The sequence below is a fragment of the Mirounga leonina genome, unplaced genomic scaffold (assembly GCF_011800145.1).
Source record: "Mirounga leonina isolate KUSES-001 unplaced genomic scaffold, KU_Mleo_1.0 Mir_201, whole genome shotgun sequence".
Taxonomy (NCBI): Eukaryota; Metazoa; Chordata; class Mammalia; order Carnivora; family Phocidae; genus Mirounga; species Mirounga leonina.
The window spans coordinates 30,033,409-30,052,333 of NW_023270504.1; the positions used below are offsets into that span (position 1 = coordinate 30,033,409).

At 36.8% G+C, this 18,925-nt stretch overlaps 1 protein-coding gene across 9 annotated transcripts in view; it reads left to right on the top strand.

Moving 5' to 3' along the window:
• ERC1 (ELKS/RAB6-interacting/CAST family member 1) overlaps positions 1–18,925 on the top strand; it is a 554,437-nt gene that overhangs the window by 462,735 nt on the left and 72,777 nt on the right. For 7 of the 9 annotated variants that reach the window (XM_035028513.1, XM_035028517.1, XM_035028519.1 and 4 more), the window contains one exon: positions 5,304–5,402. In XM_035028513.1, coding sequence (XP_034884404.1) covers positions 5,304–5,402 — 99 coding nt within the window. Of the gene's footprint in view, positions 1–5,303; positions 5,403–6,897; positions 7,007–18,925 lie in introns of those variants that run through there. The other 2 variants (XM_035028521.1, XM_035028522.1) reach the window with 1 other exon arrangement.

An 18,925-nucleotide genomic window follows, 5' to 3' on the forward strand; every position in this document is an offset into this window, starting at 1 on the left:
TACAGTGTTACATTAGTTTCAGGTATGCAATATAATGTTAATTCTATACAGGGGCAGCAGTGTGGCTCAGTCAGTTGAGCATCTGACTTTTGATTTCAACTCAGGTCATGATCTCTCGGGATCATTAGATGGAGCCCCGCATCTGGGCTTTGCACTTAGCGGATAGTTGGTTCTCTCTTTCCCTCTCCTTCTGCCCCTCCCCCCACTCAATACACGTACACGTTCTCTCTCTCAAATAAACCTTTTTTAAAAATAATAATTCTGTACATTAGTCTGCGCTCATCACAATAATGTACTCCTTTTTGGGAGGATACACCAAAGCAGATGTTAAAGTGAAATTTTTGCTATAAATGCTTGTATTAAGAAAAAAATTCAAATAAACAGCTAACATTACACCACAAGGAACTAGAAAAAGAAGAAACTTGGCTAAAATTTAGTAGAGGAAGGAAATAACAAAGAAAAATCAGAAATAAATAAAATAGAAACCAGAGTAAACAATAACATAACATTGAAAGTAATGGCCAGTTTTTCAAAAAAATAAAATTTGTAATGCTTTAACTACATTTGCTAAGACAAAAAAGAAGACTCAAAAACCAAAATGAGAAATGAAAGAGAAAATAATACAGCAGATAACCACAGAAATACATAGTGTGATAACAGATTACTGTAAATAAATATATACTAACAAATCAAATAGCTTAGGGGAAAAAAAAAACAGATAATTCCTAAAAACTCACAAGTTACCAAGATTGAATCATGAAACTTGAATCCAAGAAGTAGGAAAAAAGTAAATATTGATAAATATGTATTTATTCCCATTTTATTACTTGTTTTGCTGTTGTTTCTGGCGATTTTCTCTGATCCTTTCTTGTTTTTGTCACTTTTGGTCTCTCCTTTGCACTCAGAGTGTTTAATGTTTCTTGCAGGGCTGGTTAAGTGGTCACTAACTTCTTTATTTTTTGTTTGTCTGGGATACTCTTTCTCTCTCCTTCTATTCTAAATGACAGCTTTGGGGATAGAGTATTCTCAGCTGCAGATTTATCTCCTTCAGCATTTTGAATATATCATGTCAGTCCCTTCTGGCTTGCCAAGTTTTTGTTGAGAAATCTCCAGCTAGCCTTATGGGTTTTCCCTTGTAAGTTAAGGACTTCTTTTGTCTTGCTGCTTTCAAGATTTTCTTCTTTGCCACTGTATTTTGCAAATTTAATTACAATGTGTCTTGGTGTTGGCCTGCTTTTATTGATTTGATGGGAGATCTCTGGGCCTTCTGGATCTGGATGTCTTTTTCCCTCCCCAGATTAGGTAAGTTTTCTGCTATTCTTTCTTTCTTTTTTTTCTGCTGTTCTTGAAATAAATTTTCTGCCCCTTTTCTCACTCTTCTTCTGGGACTCCTATAATACGAATGTTAACTGCATTTGATGGAGTCACAGAGTTTCCTAAGTCTTTTCTTGTGTGGCATAATTCTTCCTTCTCTCTTTTGTTCCACTTCCTTATCTTCCATTACTTTGTCTTCTAGGTCAGTAATTCATTACTCTGCTTCTTCAGCCTGCTGTTCATTGCATCAGCCTGTTTCCAATCTTGTTTATTGCATTCTTCATCTCTTATTGATTCTTTTTTAACTCTTTTATCTCTGTGGTAAGGGTATCAGTGATGTCTTCTATTCTTTTCTCAAACCCAGTGAGTATCCTTATGATTGTTGCTTTAAGTTCTCCATCAGACCAGTTACTTAGATCTGTTTCACCTAGATCTCTGGCCCTGGCCTTATCTTGTTCTTTCATTTAGGATAAATTTCTCTACCATGGCATTTTGTCTAAGTCTCTGCCTTCTTCTGTGTATCAGAAAAGCTGGTTATGTCTCCTGCTCCTGAGAGTAATGGCCTTATGAAGAAGAGACCATGTAGGCACCAGGCCTGGTGCTTCAGGGAGTGTCTCTGGTGTGTGCTGCATGTGCTCTGCTCTTGTGTTTTGGCTGCTCTATCCTTCAGGCCAGTGGTCTGCAAAGGCTCTCCTGGCCTGAATATGGCAAGTTTTTGTTTTGTTTTGTTTTTTAGTTTATTCTTTTTTGTTGTTGTTATGTTAATTACTATACATTACATGATTAGTTTTTGATGTAGTGTTCCATGATTCATTGTTTGGCAAGTTTTAACCAGGTGTACTCTGATCTACTTGTGAAATGAGACCTGACAACAACTCCACTGGAACCGAGGCCCTGCAGAACTCTCTGGTCAAGAGATGTGGTGTGGTAGGGGTTTGTACTGGACTTTTGGGGGAGGGACCCACTGCACTGGGACTGAGACAGGCTTGACTGAGAAGGTCAGTCCTGCCTAAGCACGGGGGTGGAGCTTTGTGTAAGCAAGTTAGGCAACCAGTGTAGGCCTTGTGCTACTTCCCACAGGTGGTTCTGTGTTTTGCTGAGGGGTTCTGCCATCTTCAACAGACTATAGAATAATATTTAATGGCATGATAAAGTATGTTCATAGTGATGGTGATAGCTAAAATATATTGGGTGTCCATTTTATGCCAGGCACCTTTCTAAGTGCTTGTATTAACTCAGTTGATCCTCATAACAGTCTTATAAGGAGAAAGTATTGTTATCCTCATTTTAAAGGTGAATAAACTGAGGCTCAGAGCATTTAGGTAGCTTCCCTAAACTCAGAGCAGATAGAGCAGAACTAGAATTCAGATCCAGGCAGTGTGCCTCTAAAGCCCTTACTCAGGCATTATCATATGAAAAAATACCAAGGAAAAATTTCTTTAAATAAACTTTCTCAGGGAACTAATCAAAGTGCTTTTAATCTAGGAAAGAAAATGTGTTCAAGATACCCAATCAAATTTTGACAAAAGGGAATTGGTAGAGGGGAAGGACAACTTATTGTACCAGCTATCAAAATATACTATAAAATAATAGTAATTTTTAAAATACTATATCAGGGGCACCTAGGTGGCACAGTCAGTTAAGCATCCGACTCTTGGTTTTGGCTCAGATTGTGATCCAGGATCATGAGATCAATCCCTGCATCAGGCTCCATGCTCAGCGTGTGGAGTCTGCTTAAGACTCTGTCTCTCTCTGCCCCTCCCCCCAACCCTCCTCTCTTGCACACGTGCTCTCTCTCTAAAATAAATAAAGAAATCTTTTTTTTTTTAATACCTATTGTAGGGGCACCTGGGTGGCTCAGTCAATTAAGTGTCTGCCTTCAGCTCAGGTTGTGATTCCAGGCTCCTGAGATTGAGCCCCACCTCCTTGCTCAGTAGGGAACCTGCTTCTCCCTCTCCCTCTGCTGCTCCCCCTGCTTGTTCTCTCTCTCTTTCTGTCAAATAAATAAAAATCTTTAAAAAAAAACTACCATATTATAGTAGAAATAGGGAAGAAATAGGGAAAAAATCAGAAGAGTATGCTGCTTTTTATGTTTATAGGGAAGAGGCTGAATGGATACACCTAAATAGTAAGACTGATTATTACTTATCAGAGAGGGATTTATAGGTCATTTTTTTTAATTTTTCAGATTATCTACAGTGAACATTTTTAAATCACATAATATTAGGAAGTTTATTTTCAATACTTTAAAACTTTAGGTTTTAACTATATTTTGTTAGTGCAATATATTGCTATTTAGTTTTATGCATAGTCTACCCTGCATTTTCTGAATTGTTTGGTGTACAAAGTGTGTATGTATGTGTATATATACACATATATTAATTGTGGGGCACCCTGATCAGATGGGGGGACCAGTGGCACAGGCAGTGAAAGATTTCACCCAAGGCAGAACAAACGTTTATTGAATACACTGCAAGGGAGCAGCAGGCAGAACAGAGAAGGAGAGACTGCCTGCAACAAGGCAGTGGTGAGGGACCAGTTATAGGGCAGAGTGAGGAGTTATGGGAACGTATTGAATTTTCCCTTTTTTGGTTAACCGTGCCTGGTTGTATGTAGCACATTGGTTAGTTACGGCCTGTGGCTCTTTCAGGGTGGGTCGCTTACTGAGCCTGTTTGCATCAGCTTGGTGGTCGCTGTGCCCTTTCATCTTACTCAAGTTCCATTGCTCAAGCCTGTTGCCTAAAAGCAGCCTCTACATTTATATTTCTATTTATCCTTATACTTATATTTATATAATACATTTATGTATGTATATATATTTTTTCTTTTATGTATTCATTTATTCAGGTCTTGTATTAACCAATCACACAGAATCACCAATCCAGTCCTTTTTGGTAAACATGGAGAAAAGACAATGGGATAATAATCTTTTAGCCTAGTGTTGAAGAGAAGAGTTTCAGAATCTCTGACTAATTTTGAAAACCCGAATGTTTATTGATGGTGTTAAGAAAAGCTATTGCATTTTATGTATGTAGCTTCTGTCTGATCATCTTACTGAACTTTATTATAAGTTGTAACAGTTTTTCAGTTGATTCTCTTAGATTTTCTAGGCATATAATCATTTCATTTACGGATAATGATAACTTTTTTTCCCCAGTATTTATGGTCTGTATGTTATATAACATCCCCCAAAATGGAATAGTTGTTTAAAAAATGAGTAGTTCTTATTGTAACATGGAAATATGAGTCCTACATATCATGAAGTGAAAAAATAGTTACAGAGTCCTATCCTAGGTATGGTATAATCCAGTCTCTATTTTAAAAAATAAAGCAAGCACTGCATAAAGGGCTTGATTTGAGAAGATTATTCTTTCCCTCAAAATTTCTGTACTAATTTAGGTGCCTGTCTTAGTTTGCTTGGGCTGCCATAACAAAATACCATAGACTTGATGGCTTAAAGCCCAGTCCGGAGGCTAGGAAGTGCAAGACCAAGGTGCCAGCTGATTCAGTTCCTGGTGCAAGCTCTCTTCCTGGCTTGCAGAAGCCAACTTCTTACCGTCTCCTCCCATGGCGGGGAGGGAGGGAAAGAGAAAAAAGGGAGAGAGAGAGAGAGAGAGAAAGTGACTGAGAATGAGAGAGAATGAGAATGATCTCTTTCTCTTCTTACAAGGCCACAGTCCTATCAGATTAGGGCCCCACCCTTAGGACTTCATTTAACCTTAATTACCTCCTAAAGACTCTAGCCGGATATAGTTATGTTGAGGGTTAGGGCTTCAGCATGAATGTGGGGTGGGGTAGGGAAGGGGTGCACAATTCAGTTCAGAGCAGTGCCTAATTTCTTTTCCCTGATATCTTCAGAAATCCTATGTTTAATTTTATTTCAGACAGAATTAGTTTTATTTCTAATGACATTTTTAAAAGACTTGTTACTTTACAGTGTATCATAGAAATTTTATCTCAGTTTAACTTCACGAATCATTTCTTCTTAGACACAAAATCGAATGAAGCTAATGGCCGACAACTATGAGGATGACCACTTCAAATCCTCCCATTCCAATCAAACCAATCATAAACCCTCCCCAGACCAGGTAAGACTGTTCTTGAATGTTTTATAAAAACAAATGTGCTTTTATTTTCATGTGTCTTATACTAGCATGTTACAAATTCCGGAGTATAAGTTAGAAAAATAAAAATAAATAATTTCTGAAATCTCCTTCACTCATGTTTTTAAACATAGATTCAATTTCTGTACAGGAAGGTGGTGGTAGATGATTCTGAATATTTTAAGAGGAGATACTCAAGAGATTTGAGGACTATAAGGAATCCTTGAATTGGTTGAGAAAAAAATTAATCTCAGAGATACATACTAATTTGTAAGTGTCCTACTTTTCTTATTAAAACAATGCCTTATTTAAAAAAAAAAAAAAAGACTTGTTCCTTGTGAGCTCAATAAGACACAATTCTGTTTAGAGATAACTGTTGTTTAATTGCAAATTTTTAAATCTCTCATCATCACCTATTTATTATTAAGAGTGAAAATTTCTTCTCTTCCATTTCCTTGGTTAATCCCTCCAGTATATGTTATTCTCAAGGCAAATTGTTGCCTTCAACTTCTCAGCAGTGCAAAAGAGGCATTGATGAGTCTGAAGGGAACCATATTCAACTCCAGTCTTTTGGAAGAAGGGAGCTCTCCCAAGATCTTGAAAATGATGGATGGGGGAGAGTGGTGAACAGATTACCTCATATCCTAGTGCCAAAAATCAGATTTCAACATCTCTGTCACACTCAATCTTAAAATATATAGCAGAAGGAAAAAAAATAATAGTTAAGTAATTACATCCATATGACTAAAGAGCCAAGGGAAACTCCCCCACTAAACATCTCCACTGAATGATAGCCATGACATTATCTTAGAAGAAGAAATACTGCAGATGTAAACAGCAGTAATATCCAAATTGCAATTTTTTCTAAGATTCAGAAGGTATAGTCACAGTATGATGACATTTACTAAGCCAGTTGAGGCAAGCCTTATATTTTAGAGGGAAAACAATACCAATCTTAATGTAGGCAGAATGCAGAACTGTCTGCCTGATGTCAACCGTCTTTCTTTGCCAAGAAATGATTTTGCTATCTCTGCCTGTTCTTGATACCCAGAATTAAATTTATGCCAGTGTATATAAGATGAGTATTAGATCCTTTCCTTGAAACAGGTTTTGATAATGAATAAATATTAGAAATTGGATGCCTGGGAGTAGTAGGAAGCAAACAGAAATGAGGAAAGTTTAAAAAAAAAGGCAAAAATAAAGAAAAGCCTCCAACCTGATAATTTTGCCCAGATCCAGCCCTGGGACAGAGACAGTGTCTTGGAAGGGTAGGAAAGTAGAAGTGTAATGACAAACTAATTACTAATTTGGGTAGGTTAGGGAATTTAAAGAGTTAGAATCTAATATTAAAAAGAGTCAAGAAATTAGAGACCATTTTCTTCTACATTATGCTTATGTCTTTGTTTTAAATACTAACCAGCTCTTTTTCATTCCCATGCTGCTCTGGGGCATTGTTCCCTTTGTCATCTCTCTCCCCTAGGATGAGGAGGAGGGTATATGGGCATAGCCAATCAGATGCTCTTAGTTCAGCCATTTTGTTCAGAACGGTGAGAAACACCTTTCCTTAACTATAGAAATGTTTTTTGTTTGTTTGCTTTCAATTTTTTTTTTTTTTACACAATCATTCTCACATCTTGTTTCTCTGTAATTCATGAAACTGTTTGGTGTGCCTCTGTTTTATCATTTTCACATGATTCCTGTGTGTATTGCTATGCTTCTGACATAGTGGGATTGGGTTTTGTGGGGTTTTTTTTCTTTTTGTGTGTTAATAGTCACTTTTATAATTTCTTTTTATACATTTTTGGGAGAACTTCCAGGGCATATAATTAAATTTCTCCTGTTATGATTTTATTAATAAACTACCTTATCTAGTGTGATTTTACAGTGTCCTGGTAAGGTTTATAGTGACTTTGTCAAACTGGAACTAGAAAATTGATCAAATACTCTGCCACTAGGTTTGGGATATACTTTTTATGATAATTATAGATATATGTCTTTAAAAAATTTGTACTGTGAACTAAAACCTTTTGGTTCTATCTGTAAAAGGATGCTCTGAATTCTCAGGGTCAGTGGTTCTTATAGAGTGTCTACCAAGGACATCCCCTAGAGCTTTAACATTACTCTCAAACTGTCCTTAAAAATAAAGAGAAGTAAAGGAAGACCTTTTAAAAAATCGGTCTAAAGAATTCTTTTTCCTCTCTTTTATGGATTGCTGCTGTGTTAAACAGTTGCCAGGACACTGTCTAGATTCTCCTTTCCAGGCCAACTGGCTGGAAAATATAGTCCAGCTGTGGCAGTATCTCCCTTTGATCTGATGCCCTGGAGGTTTGACTAAGGAAATCCTTTTCTTAGAAAAAATAATGATTACAATTAATAAGTTCACACATATTGGTGGCCTTGCACTCTCTGGATTCACTGCCCTTGCTTATTGGTGATCTCACTCTTTTGGAGTCAGTTCTCTCTGAAAAGTCTGTGTCTTGGTGTTAATACTTCTTAAAATGATGAGAACATGTGTAGACCTCTCACTAGCAAACACAGCCAAGAAGGATGATGAGGTAAGTTGTGAAAAGGGGCACATACTGTGAAGATGGGAAACTTTCCAAATGACTTTATCCTGTGGGTGTACAAGGCAAAATGTATACCAGCCAAAAAGCTATTTGGATTAGGGTGTTGCATGCCAGACAAAGCTAAAGCTGAGAAAATTCATTTGCTAATTCTATTTATCTACACTGTCCCCTGCAAGGGTAATTATTTGTCATCGTGAAGGATGTGGGGGCCATACAGTAGTTGAACATAGAATCAGTCCCCTCCTTCTAAATGAACCTGACTTGTCTATTTTGGCAGAACATAGGAGCCTCTTGGCATGCCTTAGCAGGAAGCATGTCCCTGACATATATGAATAGGATTGTATTGGTTGTATACCCTTTTTCTAGCCAATCAGAAAAGACAAGTTAGTGTTACAGGAGAGAAGGCCCGTAGATAACCTCACCAGGAGACAGAAAAATGTTAAACCTACACATAGACTTGTTCCTAAAGTCTCCATTTTATTTTATTTTCTTCCCTAATAGAATAGCTCCTAGTAAGAGTTTAAATGCTATTAATTTTGTTTTTTTAATGATTGCACTGTTGAGCTTATTGCACTAAAATATTAACTGCCATTGGTTTAACACAGTGCAGTTGCAATTAGCTGGCCATAACTGGAGTTTTTATGATACGATATTTCAAATTTTCGAAAATGTGCTATAAATGTCATAATATCATAAGGGTTTTACCTGAAGAAATGCATGAGTGACCCCTAGTACATTGATTTCTAGTTTTCTTCACTTGTTTTCTTGCTAATTCTAGAGAACAGATTTCTTAACAAAATTTCAAACTTTTGAAATTGATGATTTACCTTATCAAACTTAAGAATGTAAATAATGCTTTATGCCTAAAACATTTTATAAAACACGATATATATGTCAGCAAAGCATGAGTCTTACTAGATATAATCAGTACTCAGACCAGAAGAGAATCATAGAAGTAGAGAGCCGAAAGGGGTCTAGGCAATTTCACAAGAAATGGTAGAACATAATGTTTAAGAGTCGAGGCTTTGGAGCAGAATGCCTCTGGTCAGATCCTAACACCACCATGTATTAGCCTGTGACTTTGGACAAGGTATTTAATCTCCCCATACTTCAGTTTCTTGTCTTTCAAATGGAGGTTGTTGTGAGAAGCAGATGAGTTGTTACAGGCATAAACTCTGGAGCCAAACTGCACGGCTTTGCATCTAGACTCCTCCACCTTCTCTTTGGCCTCAGGAAATTAACTCAATCTTTGAATTCCAATTTTTCTGTAAAAATGGGTTTATTTATTTATTTATTTATTTATTTTTGAGAGAGAGTGCAGGGAGAGGGAGGGTCAGAGGGAGAGAGAAACTCTTAACAGGCTCTGCGCCCAGCGCAGTGCCCAACATAAAGCTCAATCTCACAACCCGGAGATCCTGGCCTGAGCTATAATCAAGAGTCAGACAGTTAAGCAACTGAGCCACCCAGGTCCCCTGTAAAAATGGTTTTATTAATGGCCTTCTTTGTAGGGTTGTTGGACAGATTATTAAGTTAATGTATGTAAAATGAATTAAACAGTGCTTCCACCGTGTACTCTGCTTCCATTATTATTTGTTGTTGCTGTTGTCATCATTAACTTGAATCCATCTCCAGGAATTAGTCAGCGTTCAATAAGTGTTAGTTACTATTTTTATTAATATCTAGTCCAGTGCCCTCATTCTGTAGGTAAGAGTGCAAAAAAATAAATAAAAGGATTTAGATGTGACGTTAAGGCCCCCAGGCATTTCTGTGATCTGGAAAGAGGAACTAGTAGCTGACAGTGAAAGAGATAATCTAAGACATATTGGTGATTATATCTCCCTTTTCATCACCAAAAATTTAATCTCTTATATGCTGAGGAATTTTTTCCCTTGAGAACACACCTTGAATTTTTCTATAAAAGAAATTTATTCATTGAAACTTTCTTTAAATTTGCTGTCATAACCCTCCTGAGACACACAGAATAAAGCAAGTGTTACCTCCAGTTAGAAAGCATGAGAGTCCCTTCTCTCTCCCCTCAACCTATAGAAAACTCATGTGAAATGTGTCCCTGCTACTGTCTGTCCTTTTACTTTGTGTTTTCTTTCTTGTTGTTCCCTGACAGTAGAGTGTAGGCGCCATGGGAACAGGGACTTTAATATGTTTGCTTTTATATTTCTATCATCTAAAATAATGCCTAGGGGCACCTGGGTGGCTCAGTTGGTTAAGCGACTGCCTTCGGCTCAGGTCATGATCCTGGAGTCCCGGGATCGAGTCCCGCATCGGGCTCCCTGCTCAGCAGGGAGTCTGCTTCTCCCTCTGACCCTCCCCACTCTCATGTGCTCTCTCTCATTCTCTCTCTCTCTCAAATAAATAAATAAAATCTTTAAAAAAAAATAAAATAATGCCTAGTATACAAGAGGCTCAGTAAGTATATATTGAATTAATTAACTTCTGAATTCATGAAGTCCAGAGAAGATAAAGTAAAGTTTACATTGAAACCAAGAGCATAGAATTAGCTGTTACCTTTAATATCAGCATTACTAGTACAAGAAAGGGAAATTTTGAAAGGGAAGATAGGAAAAGTGTCTAGAAACAAAAGAATTGTAGAGAGAAATGTTAAGACTTTAAAGGAAAGTCATAATTAAGTCATAGAATCTGGCTCCTATAGTTTTATACTAAATAAAAAGGAGTTGAGTATAATTCAGAAATCTTTTCTACTTGAAAACTGAACATCCTTCAGGTGGAAACTTTTCTCCTAGTAACCTGTGGTTCATAGCCATCAAGAAGAGCCTGGAGCATAATAGCTTTCATGGCATGTGCTCTTTGTGGACCTCATTCTGGGGAAGCACTTTGTGTAAACTAGCACCAGACCCCTCAAGTAAAGGATGTACTTGTCAAGAAGCTTAGCAGTTGGTCTTATTATAAAACCATTCCGCTGACTAAAATCTGGAAATGAGTTGCATGACTATTAAATCAGCACTGTAGCATCTCAAAACATGATGTGAACCAGTATGTTATGAAACTTCTTTTTTAATTAGCGATTATATCAGTGTTAAGCCAAGCGTTTAAGACAGATTAAAACAAGTGTCTCTTGGGCGCCTGGGTGGCTCAGTTAGTTAAGCGACTGCCTTCGGCTCAGGTCATGATCCTGGAGTCCTGGGATCGAGTCCCGCATCAGGCTCCCTGCTCAGCAGGGAGTCTGCTTCTCCCTCTGACCCTCCCCCCGTCTCATGTGCTCTCTCTCTCTCTCTCAAATAAATAAATAAAATCTTAAAAAAAAAAAACAAGTGTCTCTTTCTTTTGGCATTTCCTTTTCCTTATTGTCTGTCCTCGTTGAGTTGTCCACAAAATCTCCTTCTTATCAGTTTGAAACATCCTGAAAGTAGTGTCTTGGTTAGTACTACAATGGAAATCTCTTAAATCTCTAGAGAATATATCTCTAGAACAGAGGTATTAGATTAAGATGTTACAGAATTGATTGGGGTAGTGAATTAGAATATTTTGTCAGTATAGTCCAAATTATTTATTGGACCAACTGTTTAAACAGTTTGAACCAATACCAGGATCAGTTTTTGATGTTAACAGGCAAGAAAGAATTTGACCTTGTATTTTCAGAAATGGATCAGAGATTTTAGCAAGATGCTTCTTTCCTAAAAAGCTTGGTAGGCAGTAGAATTAAGGAAGCGGGAGGATCCTAGTTGCAGGAAAAGATAACATTTGTTAAACACTATGGGCCAGACACTTTCATATCTCTTATCCCGTATTTAATTTTCACAACCACTCTAAGAACATGTTTATCAATGAGGAAACAGAGTTCATAGAAGTTAAGTAATTTTCCAAGATGACACAGGTAACAAGCGGCAGACGTTTAAACCCAAGACTGACATCAGATTCCCATGCCCTTTCCACTATACCATAATTAAAAGAGAAGGGATATTCCACTTTACAGTTCCTTGGATATAATAAGATGCAGGATAGAAGTATGTTGAGTTGAATTGCATTCCTGTGTAAGAAAATAACAAAACTGCCTTTGCCAGTAAGGGATTTCCCTTATAAAAGGTACCTAAGTGAATTTCTGACCTCACTTCACTGATTTTTTTTTTTTTTAATGAATATAACTACCCAGGAATCTGGTGACAAATTTGGAACTGTAGAGATTAGGAAGGGACAAGAAGTGGGTCTTGGAGGTTGAATAGAGTTTGGGTGGATGGAAGGGAAAGAAAAAGAATTTTAGATGGGAACTACCTTGAAGGAAGGCCCTAAGAAGGAGTAGCAGCCAGTGCAGAAACCAGCCTTGCTAGAACAAAGGATGTCATTGTCCTTTTATTTTTTCATTGTTATGTCCCAACCACATTTCTGTTTTAATATAGGGTGCCCATAATTCAAATAGAAAAACTACAAATATGAGTATCTCACAAGAACAGTTATATATTGAACTTTACAAAAGATTAAAATAGCAGTCAGCTTCCCCTGAACATTGTCTGAATTTGTGTGTTCTGAGTTGATTGCCTCCTCCTCTAGTTCTGATGCTCTTGGGTCCTAGTCAGAATGTGGGTTTTGGGAGCAGATTGCCTGGTTCAAAACCTCTGTGTACCTACTTTATTCATTTGTAAAATGGAAATAGTAATATACCTACCTCATAAGGTTGTTGGATGACTAAATGATATAAAGCCTTTAAAACAGTGTCTTTGTATGTCATGGTTGCTTGATTAATGTTAATTATTAATGTCTGCAACCTGAGGACACACATTGACAATTTATAGCATGATACCCACCTCCCTTCCCTTTCTGCCTCCCTCTCTCTCTTCTTGCATTTTCTTTTCTTCCTCTTGGTTCTCTTGTTCTTTTAATAGGAGGATTGGGTGAGAATTCATTAACAGTCACCTTTGGATTCAAAGTGTTCTTATACCACCTAAACTCTAGTTTAACAGCATTTCCTGTATGCTCTCCTAAGAAATGTCTTAACTGGTTTCTTCTTTGTCCTAGGTACACAGCCTTCTTTGTGCTTTTCATATTCTCCTCCTCCCTCCTTTCGCTTCCCAAAATTAAATTTAGAATTCTCAGTTTTTTCTGCTCTTCATGATTTGCCAGAGGGTTCTACTCCTTCCACTCCTAATCTTTTCATCCTGGGTTCTCTCTAGCAGTCTCAAAACTCTGTCCTCTGCCGTTACTATGCCAAGCTCTTCACCAACTCTGTCTGCATACCATACTCAGCAAGTCCCTTCTACAGGTCCCTCATTCTTTAAGCCACTATCTCTTATCATTAGTATATAACTATTATATATATATATATATAATTTAGATGCTGTGTCATTTTTTTTCCTGGTCTCAAGCATCTTGAACCTATGTCAAATCCAAAAAGACTTTGGAAAATAGAGCTATTTTCAACAAGAGCATTGGGGAATAGAGACTAAAAGATGCTGACGCTAATAGTTACCATTTAAAGAATACCTACTGGGGCACCTGAGTGGCTCAGTCATTAAGCGTCTGCCTTTGGCTCAGGTCATGAACTCAGGGTCCTGGGATTGAGCCCCGCATCGGGCTCCCTGCTCAGCGGGAGGCCTGCTTCTCCCTCTCACACTCCCCATGCTTGTGTTCCCTCTCTCACTGTCTCTCTCTCTCTGTCAAATAAATAAATAAAATCTTTTAAAAAAATAAAGAATACCTACTAATTCCCAAATACTTAGCTTAAACTTATAAGCATATTATTGAATAAGAATATTCTTATTATTGAATAAGAATATGCTTATAAGTTTAAGCTAAGTATTTGGGATTTAGTAGGTATTCTTTTTTTTTTTTTTAAAGATTTTTTATTTGACACAGAGAATACAATACAACAAGCCTAGAAAATAGACACCGTTCTCATGATTTTACTGCTGAAGAAACCGAACTTCAGAGAAAGAATTTAGCAAACTTATCCAAGTTCACATTGCCTGTAGGTAGTAGAGGCCAGATATGAACCCAGGTAAGTCTGACTAAGCCAAAATTTGACCCACTTCCAGTAAGGAAACATAGCTAAGAGAGTTTTTTTTAAAAGGTTATTATGCTTTTTTATTCATACTAATTATAAGAAAAGAGAGTAAGAATATTAAATTACAATTTAAGAAAAAAAATTAATGAATATCAAAAAGAAACCCCTCATAAAAACCTAGCTTAACAAGTAGAAAGACCCCATAGTAAAGTAGAGAAGGAAAAACTTTCTCCTCTGCTTTCTTACATTCAGTGACTGGTGCCTGTGAGTCAAACTGATAAAAGACTGATTAACAGGAAAGAAAAAAAAAAAAAAAAACAGATTCAGTTATGCTTGAATGCCCAGGAGCTTACAAAAAAAAGTGTAACTCAAGGAGGCAGTTAGAATTTGGAGTTTATATATCATTATAACAAAGGGAGATAAATTGTGGAGAAGAAGCTAAACAAAGGAAAAAAGATTCAAGGCTTCTGGGGAGAGGGTAAACTATAGGAAGGTGACTTGGGAATATATGGCAAATAAGGGATATTTAGTAAGATTTGTTGCAAGTAAGAGTCTCAAGTAATAAGAGTTGTCTCTGAAGTTCTTTTCCTGGTAGAGGAGAGAGAGACCTTTACAAAGGGAAATACATGTCCTGCCTTATGACAAAAAGGAAGATTGGCAGAGAGCTATGTGCTTTTAGTTCAAAACAACCCTTAATGCCAACGGGGCATATTTTGGGGTGGCATACTCATCCCATTTAGTATGTATTATTAGACTAATTTGTAACTGAGTAATATTCCATTGTCTGGATGTACCACACTTTATCCATTCACCTACTAAAGGACATCTTGGTTGCTTCCAAGTTTTTGCAATTATGAGCAAAGCTGTTATAAACATCTGTGTGCAGGTTTTGTGTGGATATAAGTTTTCAACTCCTTTAGATAAATACCAAGGACCATGATTGCTGGATTTTATAGTGAGTTTAGTTTTGTAAGCACAAGAAACTGCCACTATCTTCTAAAGTGACTATTATCATTTGCATCCCCACCAACAATGAATGAAAGTCCCTGTTATTCTTGGCAGCATTTGGTGTTATCAGTGTTCTGGATTTTGGCCATTTTAATAGGTGTGTATTGGTATCTCTTTATTTTAATTTGTATTTCTCTGATGACATATGTTGTAGACCGTCTTTTCACATGCTTATTTGTTGTGTATCTTCTTTGGTGAGGTGGCTGTTAAGGTGTTGGTCTTTGGCCCATTTTTTTAAATGTGTTGTTTTCTTATTGCTGGGTTTCAAGAGTTATTTGTATATTTTGGATAATAGTTCTTTATCAAGTATGTCTTTTGCAAATATTTTCTCCCAGTGTGTGGCTTGTCTTCAATCTTGAGATTGTCTTTCACAGAGAAGTTTTTTTTTAATGAAGTTGAGCTTATCAGTTCTTTTTTTTATGGATCATGCCTTTCATGTCTAAAAAGTCATTGCCATACCAAAAATCACCTAGGTTTTCTCCTATATTATTTTCCAGAAATGTTATAGTTTTATCTTTTATGTTTAGGTCTGTGATCCATTTTGAGTTGGTTTTTGTAAAGAGTGTAAGATTTGTGCCTAGATTGATCTTTTTTCATGTGGCTGTCCAGTTGTTCCAGTGTCATTTGTTGAAAAGACTGTCTTTGTTTAGTTGTATTGCTTATGCTGCTTTGCCAAAGATCAGTTGACTCTATGTATGTGGGTCTATTTCTGCGCTGCTTTATTTGTCTGTTCTTTTGTCAGTACCACACTATCTTGGTTACTGTAGCTCTATAGTAAGGCTTGAAGTCAGGTAGTGTCAGTCTTCCAACTTCGTCTTCTCCTTCAAAATTATGTTGACTATTTTGTGTCTTTGCCCCTCCATATGAACTTTATAGTCAGTTTTCCAGTATCCACAAAATAATTTGCTGAGATTTAAATTGGGATTGCACTGAATCTAGAGATCAAGTTGGGAAGAACTGACATCTTGACAATATTTGAGTCTTCCTATCCATGAACATGGAATATCTCTCCATTTGTTTAGTTTTTCATTGATTTCATTCATCAGAGTTTTATAGTTTTCCTCATATAGATCTTATACATATTTTGTCAGATTTATACCTAGGTATTTCATTTTCGGCGATGCTATGTAAATGGTATTGTGTTTTTTATTTCAAATTCCACTTACTCATTGTTGGTATATTGGAAAGCAGTTGACTTTTTTATATAAACCGTGTACCCTGCAACCTTGTTATTATAATTGCTTATCAGTTCCAGGAGTTTTTGTTGTTGTTGCTGTTCATTCATTTGGATTTTCTACTAGACAGTAATGTCATCTCTGAACAAAGACAATTTTATTTCTTCCTTCCCAGTCCATGTATATTTTATTTCCTGTTCTTGTCTTATTGCATTAACTAGAACTCCTAGTATAATATTGAAAAGAAGTGGTGCAGGGACTAGCCTTAAATGTACATGATCTTAGTGGGAAAGCCCCAAGTTTCTCACCAGTAAGTGCAATGTTAGCTATCTTTTTATTTATTTATTTATTTATTTTGGTAGATATTCTTTATCAAGTTGAGGAAGTTCCCCTCTATTCCCAGTTTACTGAGAGCTTTTATTATGAATGTGTGTTGAATTTTGTCAGGTGCTTTTTCTGCATCTATTAATATAATCATGTGATTTTTCTTCTTTTGCCTGGGTTAATGTGATGGGTTACAGTTAATTGATTTTCAAATGTTGAATCAGCCTTGCATACCTGGGATAAATCTCACTTGGTCTTGGTGTATAATTCTTTTCATGCATGGGTGGATTCAATTTGCAAATATTTTGTTGAGGGCTTTTACATCTATGTGAATGAGAGATACTGGTCTGTAGTTTTCTGTTCTTGTAATGTCTTTGCCTGGTTTTGGTAAAGCTGGCCTCATAGAATGAGTTAGTAAGTATTCCCTGTGCTTCTGTCCTCTGAAAGAGATTGTAGAGAATAGGTACAGTATCTTCCTTAAAGGTTTCATAAAATTTATCAGTTAACCCCTCTGGTGTAACTACTTTCCTAGGTGTTAATCTTTGTGATAATGCATCTTACAATTAGTAGACTACAAATGCATTTTCCTAAAAAATTATAAATCCTAGGTATATTTCTTTATGTAGCTATAATATACCTTCCTTGCTTCAAATATCAATAACATATAGTACAGAAACTCCATATAACTCCAAGGTTATATGCTGTTTTTAAACCTGGCACTCACATCCTGTTATTCTATTTAGTAAGTCTCTCCATGTTTAAGGAAGAGTCCTATTCTTGGGGAAAAGAAATTGTTTTCTATAAAATAAATTTCTGCATTGAAATTCATTTTTTTCAATTAATTTTCAAAATCAAAATGGAAGCTATGTTTTTAATCAGATTTTATTCAAGGCAAAAAATACTGAAAACAGAATCATTGAAGGAAGTGGGAAGTTGTTTAATGGGTATAGAGCTTAAGTTTTGCAAGATGAAAAATATAGAGGTTGGTTGCACAACAATGTGAACGTATTTAACACTACTGAACTGTACACTTAAAAATGGTTAAATGGAAACATGTGTGTTTTACTACAGTTTTTTTACCACAATTTAAAAAAAGTTTTTATAAAATGTAAAAACCAGCTAATAGTATCTTCTGGCAAAATATATTCAAAATATGCACTGAATATTATTTGAAACATTTTACATCTTAGTGAAGATATAATTGAAGTGAAGAAAGAGTGACATCCTTCTTTCCCAGGTAAATATCTCAGAGTTTTGAAATGGAAAATGATTGAGCTTGTTTAGCCTTTTGTTCTCTGCTTGGGAACAGGGCTATTTATTGGTTTCTTTTAGTAGTTTATCTATTAGCATATTAAAGAATTTGTGCTGTTTGCTGGGCTTCCTTGAGTTGAACTGCTTAGGATAGGAAGCCCCTTCAAAAGTGTCATTTACATAATACATTATTTTTAAATATGCTCACATTGGGGCTTATTTTAACAAAGGTCCACAACTTATTACCAAGGCTTTGTTTAGGCAGCCTAGCAGCTACAGGAGTAGTTTTGTGGGGTTTTTTAAAGATTTTATTTATTTATTTATTTGAGAGAGAGAGAGCACGTGAGAGGGGGGAGGGTCAGAGGGAGAAGCAGACTCCCTGCTGCCAGGGAGCCTGATGCGGGACTCCATCCTGGGACTCCAGGATCATGACCTGAGCCAAAGGTGGTCGCTCAACCAACTGAGCCACCCAGGCACCCCAAGATTTTATTTTATTATTTATTTATTTGACAGAGAGAGACACAGCAAGAGAGGGAACACAAGCAGGGGGAGTGGGAGAGGGAGAAGCTGGCTTCCCATGGAGCAGGGAGCCCGACGCGGGGGGGTGCTGGATCCCAGGACCCTGGGATCATGACCTGAGCCAAAGGCAGATGCTTAACGACTGAGCCACCCAGGCGCCCCTTATTTATTTATTTGACAAAGAGATAGAGAGCACAAGTCAGCAGAGCGGCAGGGAGAGGGAGAAGCAGGCTCTCTGCTGAGCAGGGAGCCCGATGCGGGGCTCTATCCCAGGATCCTGGGATCACGACCCCAGCCGAACGCAGACGCTTAACCGACTGAGCCACCCAAGGACCCCATAAGAGTAGTTTTTAAGTAAGTTGAAACACTAAGTTTGGGAACCATCTTTTAGAAATTAGCATTTACAAAAACACTCTGAACAAGGGTTTTTAAAGTAATTTTACCAGCTTCAATGAACTGGGGTCTTTACTTTGCCTTTTGTTTTGTTTTCAACATTTTATTATGAAAATTTTCCAACACATAGGAAAGTTGAAAAAAAATTGTATCTTAAACCCAGAGTCTCTAATTATTTTGTTGTATTTACTTTATCATATATCTTTCCATCTGTACATCAATCGATCTCATTTTTTCATGTATTTTAAAGTAAGTTAAGAGACACTTGTGTACATCACCCCATGCATATTAATTAAAATT